This window comes from Henckelia pumila, chromosome 1 (assembly GCF_033568475.1).
Source record: "Henckelia pumila isolate YLH828 chromosome 1, ASM3356847v2, whole genome shotgun sequence".
Lineage (NCBI taxonomy): Eukaryota > Viridiplantae > Streptophyta > Magnoliopsida > Lamiales > Gesneriaceae > Henckelia > Henckelia pumila.
In genome coordinates this window covers 92,056,443-92,074,921 of record NC_133120.1, presented here as the reverse complement: position 1 = coordinate 92,074,921, position 18,479 = coordinate 92,056,443, and the positions used below count along the sequence as shown (strand labels likewise).

General features: G+C 33.5%; 2 protein-coding genes across 3 annotated transcripts; one reads left to right on the top strand and one right to left on the bottom strand.

Moving 5' to 3' along the window:
• Positions 1-2,129: 2,129 nt before the first annotated feature.
• Positions 2,130-4,509, top strand: LOC140875793 (triphosphate tunnel metalloenzyme 3-like). 2 transcript variants are annotated; one of them, XR_012148594.1, is made up of 3 exons: positions 2,130-2,819; positions 3,351-3,462; positions 4,233-4,509. XR_012148594.1 is itself a non-coding variant. In XM_073279583.1 (2 exons), the coding sequence occupies exon 1, from the start codon at positions 2,203-2,205 to the stop codon at positions 2,815-2,817; it is 615 nt and encodes a 204-aa protein (XP_073135684.1). In that variant the 5' UTR covers positions 2,130-2,202; the 3' UTR covers positions 2,818-2,819; positions 3,351-3,936. The 2 variants fall into 2 exon arrangements, 1 of the variants encoding a protein (XP_073135684.1); XM_073279583.1 differs by lacking the exon at positions 4,233-4,509 and having other exon boundaries at positions 3,351-3,936.
• Positions 4,510-7,707: 3,198 nt separating this feature from the next.
• LOC140876161 (topless-related protein 1) lies at positions 7,708-15,238 on the bottom strand. Its single transcript, XM_073280042.1, has 26 exons — positions 15,095-15,238; positions 14,281-14,418; positions 13,996-14,175; positions 13,806-13,919; positions 13,567-13,725; positions 13,099-13,276; positions 12,897-13,020; positions 12,515-12,624; positions 12,257-12,422; positions 12,039-12,148; positions 11,859-11,928; positions 11,694-11,767; positions 11,521-11,616; positions 11,327-11,422; positions 11,055-11,182; positions 10,737-10,971; positions 10,495-10,653; positions 10,316-10,405; positions 10,062-10,208; positions 9,752-9,862; positions 9,482-9,661; positions 9,185-9,313; positions 8,993-9,088; positions 8,694-8,882; positions 8,446-8,612; positions 7,708-8,266 (listed from the first exon to the last, which is right to left on the bottom strand). Exons 2-26 carry the CDS (start codon positions 14,358-14,360, stop codon positions 8,044-8,046), a joined length of 3,411 nt encoding a protein of 1,136 aa, XP_073136143.1. The 5' UTR covers positions 14,361-14,418; positions 15,095-15,238; the 3' UTR covers positions 7,708-8,043.
• Between the last annotated feature and the right edge of the window lie 3,241 nt (positions 15,239-18,479).

Genomic DNA, 18,479 nt, shown 5'->3' with positions numbered 1-18,479 from the left:
AGCATAAGAGTCACGAGGGTATGAAAAATTTAATTTAACAATGATAAAAAAAACAATAATCAATAGATTTAATATATTTATATAAATGGGCCGTATATATATGTTCCAATAAGATATCATTATATGTTTGCCAAAAAAAACAACAATTGGATTGAGTTTAAGTGTACTATATCCTTAGCAAAAATAAAACAATGGGTAAAACAATGGGCTGGGCTACAGTCCAGGATGAGCCAAGTGTAAATCCGTCTCTGATTATACTAAATATTAGTCTCGTAAATACTAGTTATATTAAAAATAATATATATACAAACAATTTTTTCTATTTAAAATAAAAAATTTTATCATTCATAATTTTTCGAATTTACAAAACCTCACGATATTAAAATCACATTTATTAAAATTTTTAAATAAAAAACTTATTATAATACACTACTACTCATCGGAACCTTAACTGCTCTTGGGGTTGATAAAAAATTAAGAAACTCATCTCACGCAAGTAATATATGTGATAGTGTTTAAATTTTGAAATTAAAATATGTCAAACGTGAAGTATGAAATGGTGGAAAAATTGTAAAAAAAATAAATAAATAAAATTGCTAAATAGTTTATTTATTTATTTATTTATTCGATAAGGTTATTTTTGGAAGTTCACATAAAATACCAAAAAGGTAATTTAATAAAACCTATTAGATAGTAATAGATATAAAATTTTTAAAATATAGATAAAAAATACAATTTAATTTTAAAAATTTAAATTACTTTGATTGAATAAAATTAAATTTTTGTTTTTAATAGGGTGATTGCTTTGTCTATCCACACACATATATACACACACTAGAATAACCGCACACACGCAAAACATATAACATATTTAGTATTAATTGTTATGTTATTTATAAATATTAATTTTTTCAATAATTTTTAAAATTATTATTTTTTATTTTCTAAATTAATATAAAAATAAATTTAAAATATATTTATCATTTTATCATTATTTATAATAGTTAGTTGATAAAAAATATTATAAATATATAAATAAAATCAAAATATATATTTATAGGTGAAAGACAATTTGAAAAAAAAAATGTTGGTGTCCTCACTCTAAAATATTCAACTATTATATTTAGCATTGTTTTAAAAAGTTTGATTAAATCTCGCTTAATCTCGTTTAAGCTTGAAGCTTCTCTAAAACGCTTCGCTTCGGCCAAAAGCGGTAAAAAACGGTCAGACATAGGTTGACCATATCAAGTGTCATTAAATAAGCATAAACGTGATTTTTATAAAAACAAATTGATTAATAAGACGAAAATATATCATAAATTAACGTTTTTACAGTGATTGTTAGCAATGTTAGAAATATATAATATTGTATGACTAAGTGTAGCGATGATGTGAATACAGAACATATTGAGGGATTTTACAGCTAATGTTTTAAATTAGACCAATTAATTTAGTTTATATTCGATGGCACTGGATATGAAATGAATGAAGAAATAAATTGAATTAGAATCTCACAAAGAATTAATGAGCTTAAAAATCTTGAAGTTTGGCTCTCACGCTTCGACACGCTTCACGCTTTTTAAAACCTTAGTATAGAGTATAGATAAAACTTAGAACATAAAATTTTGCTAACAATAGAAACCATAGCATTTTCCCACCCAAAAGTTATTTCCGTAAATAGTAAAGACATTATCATCAAATTTAAAAATGCAAATAAGATATGATTGAATTCAAAATTATAGATAGAGATAATTTTGAATATTTAAAAACATAATATTATGATTTATGAATGATAGATTATTTGATCCAATATACTTTACAATATAGATAAATAAAACGAATATTTGAGCCTGCTCATACCTTGGCTAGAAGCACTGTTTCTTTGTCTGATCTTGACAATCGTATCATTCCGTCGTCGTATGTAATTCAGTTTGTAACCTTTTTTTGATTCTAATTAATCTCAGTTTTCTTTATAAAAAAAAACGAATATTTGAGCTGGCGAGTCTGATATTTTTTTTTATTATTTATTATTCGTTTCTGTCTTTACTCTCGATTCACTCTTCATTCATTCGCAAAATCTGTCATTTGTGCATGGATATGAATTGTGAAATTAATTGTCTTTGTTTTTTAAAAAAATAGTTGGCCTAAAATTTACTAAATTATCTATCTACCTACGAGATAGAAAATCAGTCGCCGCTAACAATGGAAGTGGAAGTAAAGCTCCGCCTCCTCTCCTCCGCCGCCCACGAGCACCTCTCCACCGTTCTCTCCCCTCACCACCGCCAAACCCACCTCCAAGAAAACATCTTCTTCGACGGTCCCAACTCTGAGCTCGCCTCCAACCTCGCCGCCCTCCGCCTCCGCTTCTACGACCTCGACTCCCGCTGCATCCTATCTCTAAAATCCAAACCCAATCTGTCCGCCGGAATCAGCCGTATAGAAGAACAAGAGGAGTCTTTCGATCCCATCATCGCCCGCCAATGCGCTGCGGAGCCGTGGCGTCTCCTCCGCTTCAACTCATCCTCCGATATTATTCGACGGGTGAAGGAGGAGTTCAAGGTCACCGAAGATCAGGGTCTGGTGTGTTTGGGGGGTTTCAGGAATGTGAGAGCTGTTTACGAGTGGAAAGGGTTGAAATTGGAGATGGATGAAACACGGTATGATTTCGGTACTTGTTATGAAATTGAATGCGAGAGCGCGGAGCCGGAGATTGCAAAGGATTTGCTTGAAGGGTTGTTGAAGAGTAATGGGATCGAATACAAGTACTCGGAGGTCTCCAAATTTGCCATATTTCGAGCTCGGAAATTGCCTCATTGAGGGTAAACTCTGTTTCTTCGTGACCTTTAGCTTTGAATGTGAGCCATTAATTCTTTTGATGCATTTACTTGGGAGTTATTAATTCTGAGTTTCCAACTTCAACAATTAGGTAAAAGACTCCATGCACGATTGAATATGTGTTGTTGCCCCAAAATTATAGTCGATGATAACAGTGTACACTAGCATCGCATAGAATGATGGACTATTCGATGCTATTGTTGATATTTGCTCCAACTCATGAAACCTGAACACATAACTTGGATTATGAATCTATTATGGCAATTGTAGAATCGAGATGGTACCTCTCAAAGCCTGTAAATCGAAAGCAATCACCTTTAATTGAGTTCAATTTCAATACCACAAAGACAATCTCATGTAAAACAGAGGATATAATTGTTGCTATCCAACATAATATACCCTCTTATCTGGATATTAGAAGAATATGCATGCAAGGATTGGAAGTTATTGAGTTTGTTGCTGTAAATGTTGTGTATCTGTCCTTATGAAATTTTTATGTGTCCACACAATTGCAGGAGGCCGAGATACTTGGGGAATCGGTGCAGTGTTCCGTTTCACATTGGAAATGGCTTCTGTAACATCCAAGAATGTATTTTGACCTGCAAGCAGCGCAAGGGATGCGAAATGGTTGGCAAGTGTTGTTTATTAGATACATGTTTGTGTCGGTTTCCATTTAAGTTCATTGTGTTTGCTGTTGTAAAAGTAGATATGGAGATTAGATCTTCGAAATAAAGTGTGAATGTAGACATTTAGTAAACCATGCATGGTTAGATTTTTCAACAGAAATGTTGTTTCTTATTCCTATCCTGTATTCTTTCTATATTTCCCATTTGTCGATAATATTTGGATGGAGTTCAACTTCTTTGCTTGGAATCTGAATGTTGAGATTATGTCGTAGCTGCCGGCATTTGCTCTTCGAGTCTCAAGTTTGCTTATTCATTTCTAAATTAACTGTAGCCTTCCAATAGCTAGTTGTAATCTTTGAAACAAGTTTTCGATAATATGTAATCATATGCGTTCAAATTAAATTGTTCTCAGTGTCTTACTAGCATAAAGTGATTTGGTTGGTATTACAGAAAGTCGGAGACTTTCTGCACAGTATTGCCGTAATTTTCCCTTTTTTGTAATCTTTGAATGTAAATCTTCCCATTTTTTGTAATCTTTGAATGAGATTATATATATTGCATGAATCTACGTTCTCGATATATAGAAGGGGTATCGTTTTCAAGTTTGAATACAAAAACAGAAGAAGAAACATGAAGCTAGTCAGCGCTGTTTCCGTGATTAATATCCTTGTTGTCCTCTTTGTGGTTCAAGGTGTTAACCATTCCATCCATTCAGTTCCGGATTGCTAATGTCGAAAATTTAAATAAAATGTTGTTTTCATAAACCTGCAGGTTCGGGGGAATATGGGTTGCCAGGTCAGTGCACCGTTCAGTTTTCGTACACGAGACCACTCTGTGACAAAGAAGAATGTGATGCGAGGTGCAAACAGATGAAGGGACATGCTGCATCTGGAAGGTGTCTACTAGTAGATACATGTTGGTGTAGGTACCCATGTTGATTCTGTGGTGGTGTAGAAGTTAAACGAGTTGTTTGTTAATGTGGTGAAGACTCAGATTGGAGCTTTTAAATATTAAATAAATGTATTCCAAGAATGAAGAAGAAGTTGGATAGATGCATGGATTTCATATGATTAGAAATTCTTTTAGGCAACTAGCTTTAAAACTATTCTTGTTCAAAAAAACATAGATTTTGCTCAACAATTGAGTCTTGAAGTCACAGAAAAACACCAAAATTCCGAAACTCTATCCGCGGGGTCTTTTCATTGAACAATTAAACCTTGTTGCATCCTAAATCGTCCTAAAATGCTTAAAAACATAATCTACCTGATTGGATTAAAAAGTTATGATGTAGAGTTACTTTTGATTTACATTTTTTTTTTTGAAAAAAGAATTTGCCTAATGAAATCGAGGTGGTCATTCAAAAATCAAAATGTTACGTGGAAGTTCGCCTTTGTTGTTCAAACATTTAATTAATTACAAAAATAACCAATAGTTTTCGATGCATCATATCTATTTGCTTTTAAAAAAATGCGTGATTATCAAGTTTTTAAAAATATATATATATTCTTGATAAACATTTTAAAAATAAAGTTGTATTTAAATTCAATTTTAGTCGATGATTGAAAGAGTAATACGTATATTATATGGCAAAAAAAAAAAATAGAATTAAAGTGTTACAAAATGAACTTTTATATATTTTTAATTTAATTTAACAATAAGGATTTTTCATGCTATAAAAATTGTGTATTATATTGGACTAAGTGTATTATGTTGGAATAATAGATATAGATATTGATGTGTTCAAAAATTTCGCATCAAATAAATTATCTCGGATCAATAATCAACGAACCAATTTTTTCAATAAACCGAGGCGAATGATTCCAACATATTTTGTGTATCAAAGAAACATGTGAGATGGCTTGTCCGAAGGCGAAACCACTCCGACACTCAATTCAGTATAAGATTCAATAAAAAAATGTATTAAAAAAATGTATGAAAATTGCCTAAAAACGTATAAAATAACATCTAGGAGTATATAAAAAAGCGTGTAAAAACGTATATAAGAGTTGTGGAAAAGGTTACTGTAATAAAGGTTAGAGAACCCTTATTTAAGAAAGAGAGTCTCGGTCCATATAGAATTTTAATATATAAGACAATTAGATCCATGCATATTCATTCAATATTCTGATATATCTTTAAAATATAAATAAAAATATAATAGGATTTTTATCATATCATCAATACTACCTCTCGGAAAAAAAGGACGACGAGTGAAATGAGGATGAACATTGAAGTAGTTGACTTTATATTTTATAGCATATATGACAATATTCTGGTTGGAGCCAAGCTCAAATAAAGAGCAATAGACGACAATATGATGAAATCGCGCTCAAATAAAGAGCTGCAGATAATAATTTGTTGTCGAGCGCGTGGTCGGGCTTATGCATTTTCCAGTTTAATGGACTTAGATTGTGCCAAGTTAATAGGATTGTGTTGCCGAGCTGGTCGGGCTTATGTATGTGCCAAGTTAATGGACTTATCTTCGTTGCCAAGTTAATGGACTTAAATTGTGCCAAGTTAATGGGCTTGTGGTGCCGAGCTGGTCGGGCTTATGTGTGTGCCAAACTAATGGACTTGTCTTCGTTGCCAAGTTAATGGGCTTATTGTACCGAGCTGGTCGAGATTATGATTTTTGTCAAGTTAATGGACATAGATTGTGCCAAGTTAATGGGCTTGTGGTGCCGAGGTGGTCGGACTTAATATATGGAATGATATATTAATTGGTATAAGGCCTTTTAGGGGTTTCAAAAGTAAAACCATGAAGATTTGTGCTCAAAATGGATAATATTTGTGGAGATATCTGGATTTCATTGATTAACAAAAGCATTGTATGAAACAGAAGATACAATTATTGTCATCCAACATAATTTACCCTCTTATTTAGATATTAAAAGAATATGAATGAAAAGATTGGAAGTTATTGAATTAGTTGTTGTAAATGTTGTGCGGTTAGCATCTGTCCATATGAACTTTTTATGTTGCAGGAGGCCGAGTTACGTGTTCCGTTTCACATTGGAAATGGCTTCTGTAACATCCAAGAATGTATTTTGACCTGCAAGGGATGCAAATCAATGGCTGGCAAGTGTTATTTGATAGATACATGTTTGTGTAGGTTCCCATATTTTCCCCATTTGTCGATAAGATTTGGATGGAGTTTTAGTGCTTTGCTTGAAATCTGAATGTTGTAATCTTTGCAATAAGTTTTCGATAATATTAATATGTAATCATATATATGCGTTCAAATTAATTTGTACTCAATGTTTGACTAGTATTGCCGTAACCATCCCAATTTTTGTAATCTTTGATTGGGATTATGTATTTTGCATGAATCTACGTTCTTATATATACAAGCTAAGGAGGGATTTTCAACTTTGAATACAAAAACAGATCGAAGAAGAAACATGAAGCAAGTCAGCGCTGTTTATATCCTTGTTGTCTTCTTTGTTGTTCAAGGTGTTAACCATTCCATCCATTCAGTTCCGGATTGCTAATTAACGCGGAAAATCTAAATAAGATGTTGTTTTTATAAACCTGCAGGTTTGGGTGATGGGTTGCAGCGTGAGTGCACCGTTCAGTTTTCGGACAAGGGCCAAATCTGTGACGAAGTAGAATGTAAAGCGAGGTGCAAACACAAGAAGGGGCATGCTGCATCTGGAATTTGTGTGCTAATAGATACATGTTTTTGTATGTACCGATGTTGAGTATGTTGATGCTGCGGTAGATCTTGTTAATGTGGTGAGGATTGAGATTGGAGCTTTTAAATAAAGTGATATTAGATTTATATGTATTACAAGAATGAAGAAGAAGTTGGATGACTTGGATCGATTTCATATGATTAGAAATTCGTTTGGAAAACTAGTTTAAAACATTTTTTTTTTATGTTTTATAATCAAACAAAACTTGAATAATTTGTTTTCTAAAGTATCCGTGGAAAATATTTTTGTTCTCCGAGTATTGTTATTAGATAACGATTGAGATGTGTTTTAAATGTTTTTAAAACCAAGATCAAAATCCTATTATTTTCTAACAACGAAATAAGTTATTCAGACACGTTTTATTCAAAAGTAAAGTTATTTTTTTATAAGAACAAACATCTTATTTATTGCATGAAAAAACTATCGAAGTGAAAAAAGGAGAAATTCTCCGGAAACAAATTCTAAGACGGGAGTTTGATGCCCAAAAAAAAAAAAAACAAACAAACAAACAAACAGTGGGTTCGAGAAAAATCAAAACAAATATCTCATAATTGATGTAAAAATAAAAAATGGTATCATTGAAGCTACCTGAACGTTTCATCTTACATCACATCTATTCAGTCAAACTGTTAGTAACCAAAATGTTTTTGAGTCACAGACCAGATTTAATTACAAGTCCAGCTCCCTAGACTGCATGTCTTCGAAGAGAAGTATAGCAGAATGCCGAAAAAGAGTCCGACTTACAGTCGGGTGCACGTTTATTTATCAGCTTAATTTGCAAAAAGGAAGCTGTTTTTCTACCACATATGGACAATGCAATAGATAAAGAAACACATCGTAGTAAGGAGGTGGGGTGGTGTAAAGCTTGTGCATTGACAGCCATTAGATTATCTTTGTGCTTGATCTGAAGCAGAGGCTCCAACTAAAGGCGTATTTGGTACACTGCTCGAGGACCCGTTTTCATGGGGTGGTGGCACACCCCATCTGCCTTCAGATTCAAGGGGTTCAATAACATGAACTGAACCATCCGACAAACCTAATGCAAACTGGTTCGGTTCCTGTGGATGGGCTGCGACCACAAGTGGGTGCTGGGGGTGAACATTTGAATTGCTGGATGAAAGAAAAGAATGCTTCGGGTGAGGCATTAAAGATAACTAAATCTACAAAACACAAAGTCCAGCTGAAATATGTAGTCGAAATAATAAATTAATTTGTTATTTGATTCTGAAGATCATTCAGTCGAGATTAGAATGTTAATAATCCAAAAATCGTTAGCTTGACAGACTTGCCTGACACTTGATGCGAGATAAGCAGTAGGATTTATTCGACATCTTAAGCGGAGGTGTGCAGCGGTGAAAACGCAGACAGTAGAATCTAGGAAACTTGCATATACCAGTTGGCTATCACATGAAAACGTAGCATGGGATATAAGGGCTGCTGATTCAGGTGGAACCCACTGAAATGAAACAAATTACATGTCAAAGATTCGCAAGTAAATGTGTTTTCATCCATCAAGTTTTCTTGGGACAAAATGTACCTGATTTATGCATTGTAATTTAGTTGTCTCATATATAGCAAGCTGAGTCTCATGTGTAACCAGAAAGTGGATCTGGTCCTGATGAAACTGGACACGTGTTTCAGATTGTGACATCGGTGATCTCCCAGAAGGAAGTTGCAAATATTTTGATTTCTGCTTTTCCCATCCATCGGAATTCCAAACAATAAGCTGGAGAGGAACGAAATTCAGAAAACATGAGCGAATGACACAAAAATCATTAACACTGTTAAGATTCAGTAAGGAAAAACAATAAGGCAAAATAATAAACGGTAGTTCACCTGAGAATCTGCTCCGGATGAAACAAGAACATTTAATGCATGTGAGAAAGCCAGACCCGTAATTCTTTTAGAATGGCCTTTAAGCTTGCTTTTGACCTGTAAAATTTTGGATTGATAAGTCAACTTTGACTTTTAGGCATAAGAATACCATTCACCAGCAAACAAACTATTAAGTGCTCTTATGTGATATACCTCATCTACACGAACATTATATATCTGTATTGAAGAATCATCCATGCCAATAGCAATTATATTATTATCTTGCGGATGAAATGCCAAAAATGTTGCTGCCGGTGGTGGAGGCATAAAAGTCGTCATGGTCTGACCTCGTCCATAAGAAATAGAGAAATATAAGTATGTGCGCGATGTAAACACCCATAATGTGTATATATACAGGCTCTTTCTTCGCTGAATGGTAATGCACACCAAGTGGCAGCTAAATCCAGTGCAATATCCAAACACAGCATAGAAAAAACAGTAAAATGCTACCTTGAAAGTCATCATATTGAACAAAGAGATTTTTCCTCCAGATGCTGACATTACATAGGAATCATTTTTGGACAAAGCAAAACAAGAAACGGCCTCCTCGGGGTTCGTGTCAGTGATATCATTTGTCATCAAAATGCCACTTGATGGTTGCCATAATTGAGGTGAAACACTAGCTGTTGCCTTCAGATGAAACGCCCGATATCAAGATGATTTTATATTTCAAATGTGGCCGAATCAACTTTGTGAAAAAATGATGTGACCAATTCTTACCTTTGCGCTCGAATTACGATCATTTCGTTGCCATTTCCAAAGTAAATGGATCGCATTTGAAGCTAAGGCTAGTATAGCATTACCTGAATTAGTATATATTAACCTCGATATCTGCGATCAACACAAGAAAAACCTTGTTATATCAAGGTAAAAAAGCTAATCGAGGACCATTAATATGCGCGAAAATGAAATGAGTGGAATTGGTAAATACATACAGTTGTCAATGGAAGTGGGTAATAAATATTTATCTTGTCTTATCAAATAAATACATAAATATATCAGATGAAGAAATCACTTGAACAGAATTCACCTTTGTTACTCTTAGATTCTCAGGGAGTCTCAACGACCGGCATTGCGAGGATTCACTAATTTCAGTGAGCTTCCAAATCTTGGATTTGTCATTAGTTTCTTCAGCTATTCTAGGTTTCACGTCTCCAAGAATTTTTGCATCCCCATTCTAACATTAACCCAACACATTTTATGATTGAAAGATGACAAACAGAATTCTTCAATACAGCTAAAACTGACAAAAATATGCCCGGAGGAAAGAAAAACAAGAGATACCATTGCAGAGATACCGGCAGAAGCAACCCTGTCGGCAAGGCTAGCAGCACCACTACCGGGAGATGTTAGAATTGGGATCAGCGTAGGTTGCTGCGCGATAAACATATATTGAAAAGCTTTTCATTATTATCAACTCAGTGAGATGGCTCTGAAGATATTTAAACAATATAAGCAAATACCCTTGAAGCTTCGGATGATCTGGAAGCATCGAAAGCAAGATTTTCAAACTGGCGAAGTAATCGAAGACCATCAGCATTTGCCAAAATTTTTATTCCATTTTCATTTGCAGAAACAGCCAACAGGCTCCCGTCTTTGTTGAAGCGTATCCGAGGACTTGCCTTGAATGTGTGACAAGTAAAATCAAGATTTCGCGCACACTTACATACAAGCATATAAAATGATGTGAACAAAGAAAACTCACGGGAAGACCTCCATCAGCATCAATACTGGTCAATAACTGAGTATTGTCCATATCCCAAATTTTGATGGAAAAATCATCACCAGCAGCCAAGAACCTATTTTTAGTCGTGTCAAACTGCACAACCCCCAAAGATCGTTTTCGGAAACCTTGATATGTTCTCTTGACGGCTCCTTCACTTTCATTCCATTCAACAATGTGCGATTCACCTTCTTTGCTTGTCCCACAAGAGAACAACCTGGACAATAAAGTCACCAAGTTAAAATCTGGTCGTGAGAGAAACAATCGCACATGATATCACCCTTGTAGTAGGTAATCAACCTTGTTCCATCGGCACTATAGGCCATGGTGGTGCAAAAACGACCAGGAGCATCATAATCAACTCGAGATCCCAAATTGTCATACAACCATGCTTTAATCTTTCCATCAGAAGCCGTGGAAAAGATAAACTGAAGATCATGGAAAGAGGTCATAATCAAGTGGAAAAAACAAAAACAAAAACAAAAACAAAAACAAAAACAAAATGACTATGCGGTCTTTTTATCCAGTATAATCAATAGATGAAATAGAATGTGATTTGATGGATCCAGTACCTGAATGCTCTCTTTATGGTGAGGGCAAACAGAATACACAGGAGCCTCATGACCTTCAAAAGTAAATTGTTTTGCACCACTTGTGGCATCCCAAACCTAAACATCACATGTTAACATGAACAAACCAACAGATTGTTCGCTAATATAGGTGTATTTGGGGGGAAAAAAATTGCAGAAATTTATCTTTAACCAACCTTGATGAGCTTATCATCCCCACACGTCACCACAGAAAGCTGCTTATTGGGGTGCGAGAATGCAAGATCATTAACTCGACCAACATGAGCATCAATCTACAAAAACAGCAGTTGGTGGCAAAAAGTTCTAAAAGTGAAAATTCAAGTGAATAAAAAAGAACACAGGACTATACCTCCAAAAGCTGACGAACATCATCATTTCCATTATATGAATAAATCTGTATAAGGTGTCTGGAATATGCAACTCCTATATGGAAGACCAGATGAACAACGATGTACATCATATTAAGCCATTAATTTTCTATTTATATGCATTCTTTGATATTAATCTCAATTACCAAACAAAGAACCATCAGGGCTCCAAATCACACGAGTCACTGAGACTCCTGGATCTTTCACGAGAGCAGCCTAACATAAACAACAAAACTTTGTGTTTAAAAAACAAGTGCCTTGAAGATTCACTCGGGGAGAAATTTTACAATACTGAAAATCAATTTAATAATGAAATAGGTGGGCACCTGTAAAGGCATTGTACATGCACTCAAATCCCAAACTTTGAAGTTTTTCTGAACCAACCTCTCTCTTGAACCAACTTCCCACAATCCAATATCTCCCACATTAGTACCAACTGGTTTATTGCAAACACAAAGACCACGAAGAGAATAAAAATCTTTAAACTTCTCACATCAAAATTTTGTGAAAGAGTCCAAGCATATAGGGTTCTTGGAGACCAAACCTAGAAGTAGGCTCTGCTGGATAGGATGAAAATCCATGCTCGTGGGAGATGATCCTTGGATCAAATTCCGCGCCACAGTCTTTGGAAGGTCGTCTGGCACATTGAAAGTTTGGCTATGTGCGTGCCCGGGAAATGATACAGGAAGAACATTTACCGGCAGACTTACCTGCAAATTAAAAATAAAGATTACAACACAAAACATTTATCCAAGGAAAAAAATAGGGAACAAGATTGTATCTACACCCCTTGTCCAAATACCTCATCAGAAATTCCCATAGGCCTGATTCTTTTGCTTATATGATCAGAATCACCCGATGGAAAATCAACAGAAGGATTTGCAGATGGAGTCCTTGGATGTTTCATGCCAGCTGCAACAAGAATATAATTGTTTAACAGAACAGCAGGGAGTAGCTCTAGCAGGAAAAGACTTCAATTCACATGATTGCTCGAAATCAGAGCATCAATAAAAATGCCAAGAGTCCAGTTCGCATTACAAAATTTCAAATTCTTTCCACATTTCTGGAGGAAAATTACTTTACTTCCAATATAATTTTTCAATAACATTACAGTCTAAATGTAATCTTCAAAATGCAGAACTCCATGACAGGATTTAGATATCTAAATTCAAAAGGAGAGCTACCAGCAATTGATGGAGCGCCAAGACCTAAAGGTCCTCCAGAAACAGATGGATGAGATCCAGAGGGGGGATTCGACATCCAACCAGCAAGAGGGGTCTGAACTGAGGCTGGAGTCGTTTGAAATGGCTGCCGCATCAATCACATGTCGGTAAGCAAGAAGTAAACTATAACACAAAGATAACAACTGCAGAAAATAATCCCGACCACATGTGCACCCAGAGGAGAGAAGCCTCCGGGTTTTGGAACTGCACCAAGTAGAGGATTATTAGCTGGAGAAGGCGCATGAACACCATTTGACTGTCCACATGAGTGATCCACAAATAAAGTTTTGATATCCGGGTTTGGCCGAGGATTCTTGCAAAGTTGGTGCTGCCAATTTAAGCTGCAGAATTAGCAGGTGTCAATTTCTTCTTTGCATAGTAGTGATACCAAACAAATATGAGTCCAACAAAGGGCATTTATCTGAGACAACAACGATGTGACAAGAAACTAAACTCAGGGAGCATTTCGAGTCACCGTGTAACTGTTGAGACAGACTTTACTCCAAGTCACGCCTACGTAATATTATTTCCACACCATATCAAAAATGGACATGATCAGCAACTAAATTGTTGTGCAACAAAGAAAAACCAATTTATCACTATTCATTATTTGTTACACATAGAAGTCCACCTTTGATTGATGAGGGTACGGAGCCTTGAATTCTTGAGGTTTGGAAATTGTAACTTGTCTCGAAACAAGGGATTCGCTTCAATAAGCTTCTTCAGTTCAACCAGCATAATGGCACGAGCAGATTTTGTATCTCCATATTTTGATAGTTGTTCATTCTCCCTGAGCAACAATGAACTCGCATATAAGGCATTCAAATAAAAGTAATGGCAAACATCCCCAAATAACAACTTCATCAATACCTGAAATTCTCTAATGTCAACAGCTGAGTAATCTCTTTGAAAAGGTCTTCATTGAAAGATGCAAAAACTTTAAGATCCTTTACAAGGATTTCAACAGCTTTGGACCTATCATGCCTGATTATGACAAACTCATGTAAATTTCTATGTCTCACTGCATTTAAATCCATTAAAAATGAAATTAGAATCTCACTTGTCCAAAGCTTCAAGATACTTTTGTTTCCTAATTTCAAAAAATATCTTCATTGAATATCTGTTGTCATCCACTTTGGTGAAACCCGAAAGGTATCTTTCAACCTCATCCCAGTTCCCATTGTGCACTTCATCCTCAAAATACTTCATGTTAAAGAAAAATCCAGATTCTTGCTCAAGCCTATAATTAGGAACACATCTATTTAATAAAGAGCTTATTCATCACAAAGCACCAGAAAAGACAAAATACACACATGGGCACATGTATAATAATAAATCAACCTACTTGTGAACAGTCTCTTTAAATTTCTCCTCATCCAAGAACTGTAGGATCAGGAATACAAGCTCCCTACTGAGAGAAGACATTACACCAAACACTTCTTCAAGCCAGGGGACAATTTCAAATGCTAATTTAGTCGCAGATCTGTAAAACCCACGAAAAAATACTAAATATAAATCAAATATGATATTAAGGAGAGGGTCATATAACCTACCACTAGACATATTTATTTGTCAAACAGAGCATCTATTTAATAATTGCTTGACACAAGAACCAAAATATAAAGAAAATTTGCAAGATCAAACTACCACCAAAAAAGGAATCAAAAATAAAACCAGCCGAAAAAATCAACAAGTAAGACTTAACACAGACCTAGATCTTATGTCGTCACCGATCGGAAACTTGAAAAACCAAAAATCCTTGTTTTCCTTCAGTACCAACACAAGGGTCGGAACATGCACCGACAAAATACGAATTAAAAAGTATTTTTTTAAGAAAAAATCCGAGGTTAATTGAATGGATCAGAGGAATGAAAGCTACTTTAAAAACCCACAAGAGGAATCCGAGATGCACAGAAAAAGGGAAGCAAACGGAAATTTTAGAAAAGAAGAAACAAACCCCCCAAAAAGCAAAGTCAAGAATCAATATTATGCGTCTACACTTGGAGAAAAAATAAAGTAGAGTTTCAGTGGCAAAGAAAAAAACTTCAAAATCCCATTTTGAAAAAACACACACACATACTCCAACACACAGATACATATATACATACATATATTATATATATGTGTGCAGAGAGAGAAACAAGGGTAAGAGAGTATACTTTCCAAAAGGGAAGTGATAGATCGATCTGTGGAGAGAAACGGCGAACCCGAGGTGAAGATGAGGGAATCTCTCTTGCTTTCTCTCTCTATATGTATGTATGTAATGAATTATACATACATATATACTTACACGATGCTGTCAGTTTCTCTCTCCATTTTATAGTTGTTGAATGGGAAAAAAAAATAATACTAAGAGGTTAGGAATTATAGGGGAGATGATAAGTGCGACATCATATCATTCGGCTTACCACGATACGTGCGTGTGCTTATTTTTAAGAGGTTCATTTAATGTATCAATCAAAGTGGGGCCCACCGAGCCGGCTCCAATTTGTTGTTGTTTTCGGCTCGGGATTCTCAGCTGGGCTTCGTCACGATACAAAAAACCACACATTCACTTCAAAATTGCGGTAAGATTTTTATTTATTGTTTATTTTATTGTACGCATTTCTTATATATAAATATAATAATTAAATTAATAAATATTTACTATTGGGAAAATAGGAATTAATCTATGTATTTTTAATAGTACAGACACGAAATATCTTTCAATTTAAAACCGATAGCAACACAAATTGTATAACTCCAATTTTTCAATATATATTTGCGCTTAATTTAAAACGATGTTTTTTCTTCATGTTTCTTTATGTTTCTCGTTTTATTGTATTATTTCTCGTGTTTAGAACATTGGTTTAAGACATTATAATTGTAATAAATATTAAATTTATGGATAATTCTTATCTGTTAAAAAAATTAACCACCAACTGGAATTTATATGGCTTTATCTATATCTATCCATATTCCATATTATTATATTTGAGTCGTGGATAGTAACTCTTTTGATAAATTATGTCATACCAATTTTTGTATCCAAAATACATTTATTTTATAACTATCATAATTCTTTTTAAATATAATAAATTAATAATAAAAAAACATAAAATTAAATATAAAATTTTCAAATCTTATTATATTTCATATAAAAAAAATTTATGCACAAATATAAAACTATATTTTAAATAAAAATTTAATTTATGTGTAGCATAGTGTGCAGATGTTTACGAGTTAAGAATTAACTTTACGATCAACGGCTATAAATGCAGCTGACCGCATGGCTTGAAAAGTATGAGACTGAGATTTCAGAAATGAAAATCCTCCAATTTGCTTTCTTTGGACTCGGGTTTCTATCTTTGAGACTCCTTTTGGCATAAATTACGATGCTTTGCCATCGGTCATCTCGTCATTTTATCACGATAAAAACAAATGGAATTGGCGTTACGAGACCTTTAGTTAAACAGAAGGAGATATTGAGACAAAAGTCATGAGAAAACGATATTTACCTTTAGGTGAGAGAACGATCATTATCCACTCTAACGAAAATTGTCGATATTAAATTATTCGATGCCAATCAAATATATATTATTAATTATGGTGACACAAGTAATGCACATCCATAGAATATAAAATAATTTCAATATATTTTATAAAAATTACAAAATAATGGAATTGATCGTGATTTTTTGTAACATTTTTTCTGTTCTGAATGATTAAATTTTATTTTTTTTGAGAAAAGAACTTCAATTAAACTAGAAACCACAATCAAGTTTTACAAGATTAGCAAGTCATTGAGGTATACACCCATTAGTATATTCGAAAGGAAGGACAGAACCACAGACTTTTTGCGCCAAAAAATGAGCAACACGATTAGCCGAGCGACGCATTTGCCTGAATGATTAAATTGATAGTTAAAAAAAAACTGAAAATTAATTTTCATGAAAAGATAAAATTAAATGTTAAAAAAAAACAAATTAAGGGCTCACCAAAAATTTATTATATTAGAAGATCTTGTTTTGTAAGATAATGTTTGCAACTTTTAAAAATAAGTTATTATGGTGTGTATTTATTTAGAAGTTCTAAACACTAACAAATAACGTAGTGTATATATCGATGTATGGATAGTTATTTAATTTACTGGTTTGAAGTTTTTCTTGTAAATTTTTGTATATTATTCTTATAATTTAAAAAAAAATACATTTAATTTTTTTTACGAAAATTTTTTTAGATATATTTTATATTTAGATATTACTCACAAAAAATAGATAAGATATTACTCAAATTTTGTTCACCTAGAAAAAGGAGAAGGGTAAATTGCTTATAAATCCTTAAACCTATAATCAACTTATTTATAAATCCCTACCTAATTAAAACTTAGTTTTCACTCCCTGAAGAGAGAAACTTTTTTCACAAATCCCCAATATACCCTTATTTTATATATATATATATATATATATATATATAATAAAAATTGGATAATAAAAACAAAACTAATCCAAATAATATATATATAAAAATTCAAATTAAAATCAAAGAACATAAACCATATCATATACATGCTTATGTTGATACAGAAGCAAGTATGTGTTTAGGAAGCAAACATATACTCCAAATCATTATTGGAAGAAATATGATAAAGGATTAAAAGTTCGAATAGGAGATGGATCAATAATCATGCTTGATACAGTAGCAGAAAAATTAAAAATAGAAATTGAGGAAACAAAATTTGTAATACCCATTATATACCAAATAGAATCGGAAATGGACATTATAATAGGAAATAACTTTTTAAGAAAATATCTTCTTTTTACACAATTTGAAAATCACATAACTTTAAACAAAGGATCATCAATGATTTACATTCCCAAAATACGAACAACATTTCGTGTAGGAAATGAAGGATTTACAAAGAATTTTCATAAACAAAATACAAATCCAATAGAACTAAAAATAGAAAATATTTTAACGATTAATCTTGAAAAAGAAATCATGAAGAAATTTCATGATATTTTTTCTGAAAATTCTCATGACAAAATTAAGAAAAGAAAACAATTCATTGCTTCAATAAAACTCAAAGACCCTAATATCACAATTCGTGAAGCACCAAGAAGATGTAACATGGATGATGTAAAAATATTTGAAAATGAGGTTCAAGAATTATTAAAACTTAAGATAATCATCTCTGGTAAGAGTCCACACTCTTCACCAGTCTTTTATGTCAGTAAGAAAGATACTGATAAGAAAAGAATGGTAATTGATTATCGAAAAATGAATAAAGCAACAATTATGGACGGGTATTATATCCCAAATAAGAATGATTTACTATCTTATATATGAGAAATGAAATATTTTTCGAGTCTAGATTGTAAATCAGGATTCTGGCAAATTCAGCTAGAACCACAAACACAATTACTTACATCATCCAGTTGTCCAAAAGGACAGTATCAATGGACTGTATTACCTTTCGGACTCAAACAAGCACCAAGTATCTTTCAAAGATATATGGATGAATCTTTTAAATCATATGTAGATTTTTGTTGTGTTTACATAGAT